This window comes from Acartia tonsa, chromosome 8 (assembly GCF_053477335.1).
Source record: "Acartia tonsa isolate MP-2025a chromosome 8, ASM5347733v1, whole genome shotgun sequence".
Lineage (NCBI taxonomy): Eukaryota > Metazoa > Arthropoda > Copepoda > Calanoida > Acartiidae > Acartia > Acartia tonsa.
Window position 1 is genome coordinate 10,546,061 of NC_137267.1, and position 8,979 is coordinate 10,555,039.

The following is an 8,979-nucleotide window of genomic DNA, read 5'->3' on the forward strand; positions in this document are numbered from 1 at the left end:
ACATAAAATAGAAGCCTATTAATTTGTTAGCTTTTTTGATTGATATTTCCTAAATTTTGAAGATGATTAAAGTACCTCCACAGATTATGACGTCATACTATAAAATAACCAATGAGAGGACAGCATAAATTTTACCATTGGTTAATTACAGTGTATAGGGGCCTCTCATTGGCTATTCTATCGTATGGCGTCATTATCTGAGGAGGGGCTTTAATCATCTTGTAAATTTTGAAGATTATTAAAGTTTTATAAAATTTCTTTTTGGTCAAAACAAAGAATTACTTAACCTTCAGACTTGATTATAGAAATGCTTCGCTCATGACATTGTGCCCTATTGTCCTATGAATCATCATAAATAAAAAGTCACCACGTGAATTCTTAAAATGAGGGAGATGAGAGGAGAAGTGGGGAAGAAAACCCATAAAAAAGAGATGGATATTCCTTCATTTTTGTTACGTCACATGGAACATTTTTGACACAGTTTTAACACACTTTGGGCTTTGTCCTTCTTGTTTACCTTCCTAAGGACCTAGTTATTTTTATGTTTTCTTAGTCTTTAACACAGATATATTTTCATCATGTATCAAATTTATCAAAAATAGCAAGGCAAAAATTACTTTTAAGGACAGTAATAAGTATACTGAAAGAGCGTACTAACAAGACAGTAATAGCAAATAGTTTTTATATGCAGTGTAAGAATAAAAAGACTTACGCATTGGTGTCATTTTTATGAGTACTTAATTTTTTTTAGTTTAAGTTTAGATTTTATCAATATTATTTATCAGTTATTGTTTTAAGATAATAATTCGTTTTTTAAGGGATGCAATTCTTAAGTCTATTATGGTTAATGTGACCTTCCTTATATTCAATACTTGCTTCTAAATATTTTATTGAATTTCGCAGATTTCTTAACAACCTATTCTAGTTTTTAAATATTGGTTAAAAAAATGAGTTGTAATGTGTGAACACTTTTAAAGAGTATTTTGTTATTACAAGACTCTAATACTTTAATTACTTATTTTAAAATCCTTTCACAAACATCACGTGATGTTTCTACGTTGTAACAGAATTTCGAAGGGTTAAAAAAAACTGGGATGGGAAAATAGCTAGTTTATGTTATTGAAGTTCTTATTAGTAAACTTCCTATAATTAGTTCGTTTTGTTTTCAATGTATCTAATGTATGATGTAACAAGTTCGAAACCATGCAGTTGGAAAGTTATGTTATTACACTAGTCCCCAAAGTTTTAAATAAGGTTGGCTGAATAAAATTGGGGACTTCTATTAAATTTTAATTTGTTGGTTCAATCATTTAAGTGTCTAAAATTTTCAACAACTAATTGTAAACTACAGAAGTGGAAATTTTGTGTATCTTCATTGGGGATGTACATAAATTTATCGACCAATGTCCTATCCCTTTAGGTCCCTGTATTCGGCCTTGGAGAATAAACTTGACTTCTAAAAAAAATAAAACCTTTTCTAAGATCTTGGTAGACACAAAGTTTTGCTAAAATGTAAAAATATGCTGTTACTCAAATTTGCCCTCACTTCAATAGACGTTACGTCATTATTTTTACGGATTATGCTAATACTTTCTTCAGCTGAGTTTTATTACACTAGGACTATTACATTCCATGCATAGACTTCCAATTTAAAATTTACCCCTACCCTGGGGGTACCGTAGGCACCCTCAACCATTTAGGAGGGGGTATTTACCCCCCCCCCCCAAGCAAATTTTACAAAAAAAAAAAAAGCGAATTACCCCCCCTTAGAAAAATTCCCCCCCCCCCAAAATAAAAAGCTTGGACGACATGGAAACATAGCTATTTGTAACAAGGACAACCATGTTTTAAAGTAGCGAAGAGCAACAATAACATGTCAAATCTCTATATGTGAATAATTGCAGACTGTTTAGACAAACATTAAAATAAGAAATGTTTTCATTAGCTCTTTAGAATTCAACTGAACATTAAATAAGCATATCTTTAAGAGCGTTATATCGTCAAACGCTCTTTAAAAGTCAAACTTACTTTAATTGTCTGTTTGGACATTATTAAGCAAAAATATATTGCATTTAATGAATTAAAATATCAATAAGTTTCTTCAGAACTATTAAAAATCATGAATTTTTATAATCAAATTTCAACTTCAAATGCAAGAGACTTCTATTGTTTTTATTTCTAAAAACCTTTACTTTCAAAAATCTTTTGTTTATTTCAACAAAAGACGTCAAAAAAAAGTTTTTTTAGTTGCGAAGCTACTTTATAATTCACTTTGTCTGTCTCTCCGTTTGTCCGTCAGTCAGTCAGATCTACTTTTCAAGATGGCAAATGTATTTTTGAAGATTTTTATATTAAGATAAGCGTCAAGCATAAAATTACCTTGATTCGTCAGTTTCTCACTCATGTACAGTACATCTGCTCTTTGAATCCTTATTTCCATCCATGATTTTTTGTGCTTATTCAGTTATGGAAGGTTTCATCCTTGTTTTAAATAATTCTTTACAATAAATGAGTAGAATTTAATATTGAATTATTTAAAATATCTTATTTTTAAGATCGTATTATAATCAGCTTTCCGCGGATATAGAATCTACAAAAATAAGATGAAAACCAGTTTTTTTAGGCCGAGAACCGGTTCTAATACAGCGGATATTAATCGGTTTCGAAGCACTACTGAAAAAAAGATTTTCATAAACTGCTTCTAATCCCAAACACAAACTTTTTTTTCAATGTATATAAAAAAATTATTTTAAAAGCATGTTGTTTTTCTAAAGACTTTATTCGAGCGTTTTGCGTTGGACAAAAAATGCATTAAAAACTTTTCTATCCAAAGAAAGTGTATTAAAGAGTTTCTCATTTTTTCATTTCAAACATTGTGTGTAGATCATTTTTATTTCTAAAAGTAATTAGAGTAATAATGTTAGGAAGTGTCCTAAAATATGAGCCGTGTGACGTCAATAGATCCGTTTTATTAAAGGAGTTTCCTTTCCCACTTCTCCTCTCATCTTTCATTTTTATGACGTCACATGGCACATATTTTAGGACAATTTGTAGAGCTCCAATTAGGGTTATAATGTTAGTAATGATTAATCTTCTTTCATTACAATCAAAAAAAGAATATAACGCATAAGCATACGGCTGTAAGAATAATAAAGCTTATTTTATTATTGTGTGTAAGTTTAGAATAGTTTCTTAATGTTAAAATTGATGATTATCCCTTTACCTTAAAGTTTTGTGTGTTTAATGTGTGTGAGTGTGTGTGTGTGTGTATGGTTAGGTGTGTGTGTGTGTGTGTGTGTGTGTGACCTTTCAAAGGATTTGTCCACTAAGATGATAAAACTAAGGAAATGGATATAAATTCGGAAAAAAAAAATTATTAACAAAAGATTTTAGAAACATAAAAAAGAAAAATACCGAACATAAATTGGTTTAAAATTCTATTTTAATAAAATATCTAATTTTTCCATTATTTTTAACTTTATATAGTTTTAGCTTATTTAAATATCAATTCACAGTATGTATAAACAATTGACATGCATAAACCCTAACCCGGGAGCCCCATTCCTGAAGGGCTACCCAGTACCTAAAACCTAACCAAAACATACAAACCAAAAACTTCCCCATACTTAATTTTCAATTTAAATAAAAAAGAGGGAGTTGTTTTCTGTGCTTTACCATTACATAGAGGGAAACCGCCAATATTTTTTTCGACAATGGGTTTAGAAACATAGCTACAACAGATAGAGCCTAAAAAATATAGGCATGCCTTGCCTACTTTAAAGGTGTAACTATCTCCCAATGAGGAAAATTTGTTAAATTAACAGATTCAAATTTTAACAAGGACAAATTTGTTTCCAGGAGGACGAAGGTCATTGGTCTGATGATGAATATGATGATGATGACCAGGATGACTTTGTCACTTCCTGTACAGGTAATAGATAGACAGATAGGCAGATAAATAGATAGATAGGCAGATGCTGTCCAAAATGGTGCAAAAAATGGGGACAAATTTCAAATTGTTTTGGCGTGTGACGTCATACACCCATCTCTTTTCTAGGGGGTTTCTTTCCTCCTTCCCTTTTCTTTCCCCTCACTTGTGACGTAAATAAACAGCCCCGTCAAATCAATTTGAAATTTGACCCATTTTTTGCACCATTTTAGACAGCATCAGATAGGCAGATAAATAGATAGACAGATAAATAGATAGACAGATAAATAGATAGACAGATAGATAGGCAGATATATAGATAAACAGTCAGATATATAGACGGCCAGATAGATAGGTAGATATGGAGATAGACAGAAAGATATGCAGATATAAAGATAGACAGCAGATATATAGATATACATATATATAGATAGGTCGGCAGATAGACAGACAGACTTATATAGATGGACAGATATAGACAAAATGAATAGCATATATTGAATTATAGCTTTGATAAAAAAAAACAGACATGCAGACAGAAAAAAATTTAAAGTAATTTTTAAAATATTAAAAATCAATAAAATTGATATTTTTTAGATGCCGAACATGTGTACGGAATATATTCAGAAGATTCTCAATCAACAGACAGTAATCTCCTTATATATTAGTGCAACAGAGACATCTATGGTATTAAAGTTGAACTAAAATGAAAACTGAACAGAGAGACATCTATTATCATAAATTTAAACCAAGTTACAGTGATTTTTTATGAAGTGATTTTCAAATACAAGTTATTGACAAAGTAATGTATGGACATTTCTTATTTATCATTTAAAGATAATGCATTAGCTTTTTTATAGCCATGATATCATATCCTATTATATAAAGTAGTAAGCATTTTTTGTCTGTCCCGAAGGATCTCGCTAACCGCTGAACCGATATTGTTCTCCTTTACAGTGAAGCTTCTTATAGGTCCTGGGAAGGTTTTAAACTATTTTTGGGGAGGGTGTCTTCACCCCCCCCCCCCAAAAAAAAAAATATTTTTTTTACTCTTTTGAAACTCAAATTTAAAATTGGATGAGGTCGACTTTTTCCCCTCCTACCTTAAGTGCCCCTAGAGGCTTCTAGGGGCGTAGCCGCTAGTTATAACTAAATTAGCAATTTTACATAAAGGAAATAAACATATCTCCAAACTAATAAGTGGCACCTAACGTCTTTTTTTGGTAATACAAAAATACATAATAAACAAATTCAGATTTGGAAGTACAATAGTTTTTGTAGGTGCCAAATCCCTCCCTGTAATTTTTAAACTTTCGATTTGGTTTAATACTTTTGAATCCAAGATTATTTTTTAAATTAATGAATGAAAATTATGTTTAACAAACAGTAACAATTGAAATATATTTTCTAAATAATTTGTCGTATTAAAGTAAAAATATATTTCTGAATTGAGAAAAATATCAATGCAAAATAAAATATTCTATTTTATATTCTTAATATTGATCTTAGTTTCATATTTTATAATATAAAACGATAATCTTCTAATAAAATTAATTAAAAATTCATAGAATTAGAGAAAAATATTATTTCCGTGATAAATTGTGCTGTAATTTTGTTGTGTTTATATGATAAAATTATATTATGTATTAATATTGTAATTATTTTATTGAAATAAAAATAGACCCAGAATTAAAGTGATATTAAATGGACCGGTATTGTGGAATAGTTATTTAACGCATCGTATTATAGACAGCTTTATGCGGATTTGAAAAAAAATATAAGACTGGTTTCAATTTTATAATATTTATTTCAATATTCGTGGAAAACTGTCTGTTATAAGAATGGCCGACAACCGGTTTCAATCCAGCGAATATTAAAAGGTTTTGCAGTTATATTGGAAAACATTTTATAAGTAAAATATTAATTTAAGCCAGGGAGTAAAGGAGGGGACAATGGGCAATTAATTCAATTTAAGAGTTTTCGTTGAAAGGCCATGAAATCCAGATTTATCCAGAAAATTTGAAGAGAGTTGTAAAGAAACCATTCTGTAATTAATTACTAGAAAAATCTCCCTGGAACTCATTCAACCCAAATTCCTAAAGTTTAAATGCCACTATAAATTTCAGGGTTCTTAGATTGTGTATTACACAAATATCGCAATAAAGTTTTTATCTATGAATTGATATTTTTTGGAGAAAAAAAATTTTAAAACCAACCATCTCATAAAAAATATATCCGTCTGCCTAATTCAAAATTAACACAGCGAGTTAGCGGCATTTGATGCGCTAGTACCTAAAGTCAGTCAGAACCTGCTAAATTCTTGCACATTTCCTTTAAGCCAGTACCCAAAGTCTGAGACTCCTAAAAATTGAATATTCAACCCATTGTTCCCTCCCTTACTCCCTGAATTTAAGCCGCTTTTTCTTATTCCTCCTTTATACTAACTCAAGTATGTTTCCCTGAACTAACTACCCAAAGGTTACTTGAAGAAGAACTATTCTGATATTTTTCTAGATCTTACTGGACACATACATTGTACATTACACTTTCCTAGTAATTATTCCAATATCAGGTTCAGCTGACTGACAGACCAAAGGACTAAGTGTGTTAGATACTGGATGGTGAGGAAAATCTTCACAAAAAAAACTCTCTTTGTCTTTCTCGAATAGCAATTTAGTAATTTCAATGTCCCATTTTCGGACGGACAGACAAAGTGTGTTAAAGAGTAGATTTGTAACTAACAACTAAAAGATATTTATCACAATTTTGAAAATTATCTTGTAATTTTGTATACGTCAGTAAAGGTATTTTAGTTTAGCATTGCTTTAATGACGGCAAGCTGCCAAACGGCTGGACATGTAATATTTGTAGCAAACTTAAAACAACATACGAAAGACAAAAATAATTTGAAATAGCCAGAACTTTCATAATACACACATTTAACTTATTTAGCTATAATACAGTTCAATTAACTTAAGTTGGGAATAGTCCCTTTCGTAACATCGCCCCATAAGGGGCGATTCGTCGTATTTTTAAAATGGCTTTTTATATTTATTATTATATTTTATGTTAGGTTAGGTTATATAGGGTTAGGTGATTGCCCCACAGGGTTAGAGCCCCCCGCAGGGGCTAGAAATAGGAGAAAAGCTACTGTAAAAATACGAAGAATCGCCCCATAAGGTGCGATGTTACAAAAGGGACTATACCCCTTAAGTTAATTCAAAATTAACTTAGCTTATGTTGTAACGTTTTGCTGTTATTTGTAGATCCTTTTTGCTGTTTTATCTTTATACTTAAAAGTCTAGTCAGATTATATTCTACAAGATTAAAGGATAAAACCTGCAAGCGTTTATTTCATGTCACCAAAATTCTTAATATTTTTAAAAGCAACTCTTTTGTATGATTAAGGTCAGTCTGTTTTTCCATCCGTACATTATTATCGTTTATTTAGGAAAATTAACATCATCCTATTGATTTCTATTTTGCATGATGATTCCTGGGACAGTTAGATGTTATTTAGAAAGCGCAGCAACTCAATTTTCAGTGCCAGAAAGTCCGTACTCACATTTAAATTATGCTATTTTTAAACCTTCTTCTTTCACTAACTCTCAAAATAATTGACCTTATTTTGCCGTTATAACTTCTAATAGCTTTGCTAATGTTGGGCGTAAACCTCCTTGTTTAATGAATTAAAGAGTAGATTTTTTTTCAATGACTCATCAAAAGCTGGATAACAAATTTGCTGTTTCGTCTAGAACACATAATCCTTTCTTGTTAATTAAATAATCCTTAGGTGCGTCTTGTTACATATTTTATGTCATTTTAAGCATAAAACATATTAAGCTTTATCAAAGCCATTTAACAGAAAAATTAAAAGTTTATGTGAGTTGTAAAAAATTTTATGGAGTCGGAGGATTTTAGCTCCCAATAAATTGGTTTAAATCATTGTAAGACCATTAAATATGTTCCCTACTCGACAGAAAGACAGGCGTACAGCGACAATATAGATAAGCAACCCATTGATTTCACGACCTTTGTATGGAAATCTTGTAGTGCATGTTATTTAGTGTTTCTTCTATGAATGGGTTCTATGCAGCATTCCTTATACAATAAGTATTAATATCACTTATTTCTGAGTTTAAAAAGCCGAACAAAAGGCTAAAGTATAAAAAGTCTCGCCTTAAATATTTCATGTTAGTATTCTTGATTTTTCTATGTACATAAGATAATTCAAATTAAAAACTGGCAGTTTCCCTCAAAGTGCCGCTTGAGCACTGAACCCCGACCCATTATTTTTAAAATTAATTGTAAATAAGAGGTGAGTAAATAGTTATTTTTTTTATATTACTTTATGGCAAGTTAGTTTAGTTTACATTGAGTACTGGGTAACCCTGCAGGGTTAGGCATAGGAAAAAACCTATCACCTCCCTTCTTATATTCAATTTATTTCAATAAGAAGAAGGATTTCAGTGCTCAACAGCACTATGCGGGAAAGCACGAAAAAATATGTTTTTTAATGATCTTGACATTAGATATATTTCTTCTCAAGAATAGATGATTAAGTTTCTTATAAACTAGATTTTTTTAATTAATCTCCTGCTGTTTGTACTTTCCTAGAATTATTTTACTTTGGGCTGCGCCTCTAAAACCCTCTAGGGAATGGTTGGTTGTTTAGATTGTTTATCCATATACTAAAGTAACAGGATGTCTGTGTCTGTGTTTGAACCGAAGGATCTCGGTAACTGCTAAACCGATCGGGTTCTCCTTAACAGGGTACCTTCTCATAGTTCTTGGGAAGGTTTTTAACTATTTTAGGGGAGGGTACCACCACCCTCCCAAAAGAAATCACAATAAATCGAAACTTTTTTTCTCTCGAATAGAGACTCCTACGCAACATTGCAAAGTATCGTAGAATATTGATAGAGACTCCTTCGAAACATTGCAAGGTATAGTATTATTTTTTTTTAAACCAAACATTTTCCACTAGAGGCCTCCAGGGGCGTAGCCGCTAGTTACATAAATATCACAGTAGAGTTTCTATACATGAAATG

General features: G+C 31.0%; 1 protein-coding gene across 2 annotated transcripts in view; it reads left to right on the forward strand.

Annotated features, from left to right (window-relative positions):
• LOC145325405 (uncharacterized) overlaps positions 1-5,617 on the forward strand; it is a 37,118-nt gene extending 31,501 nt beyond the window's left edge. For both annotated transcript variants that reach the window (XM_080168392.1, XM_080168393.1), the window contains 2 exons: positions 3,859-3,931; positions 4,526-5,617. In XM_080168392.1, coding sequence (XP_080024518.1) covers positions 3,859-3,931; positions 4,526-4,596 — 144 coding nt within the window. In that variant the 3' untranslated portion in view covers positions 4,597-5,617. The remainder of the gene's footprint in view (positions 1-3,858; positions 3,932-4,525) is intronic.
• The last annotated feature ends 3,362 nt before the right edge of the window (positions 5,618-8,979 follow it).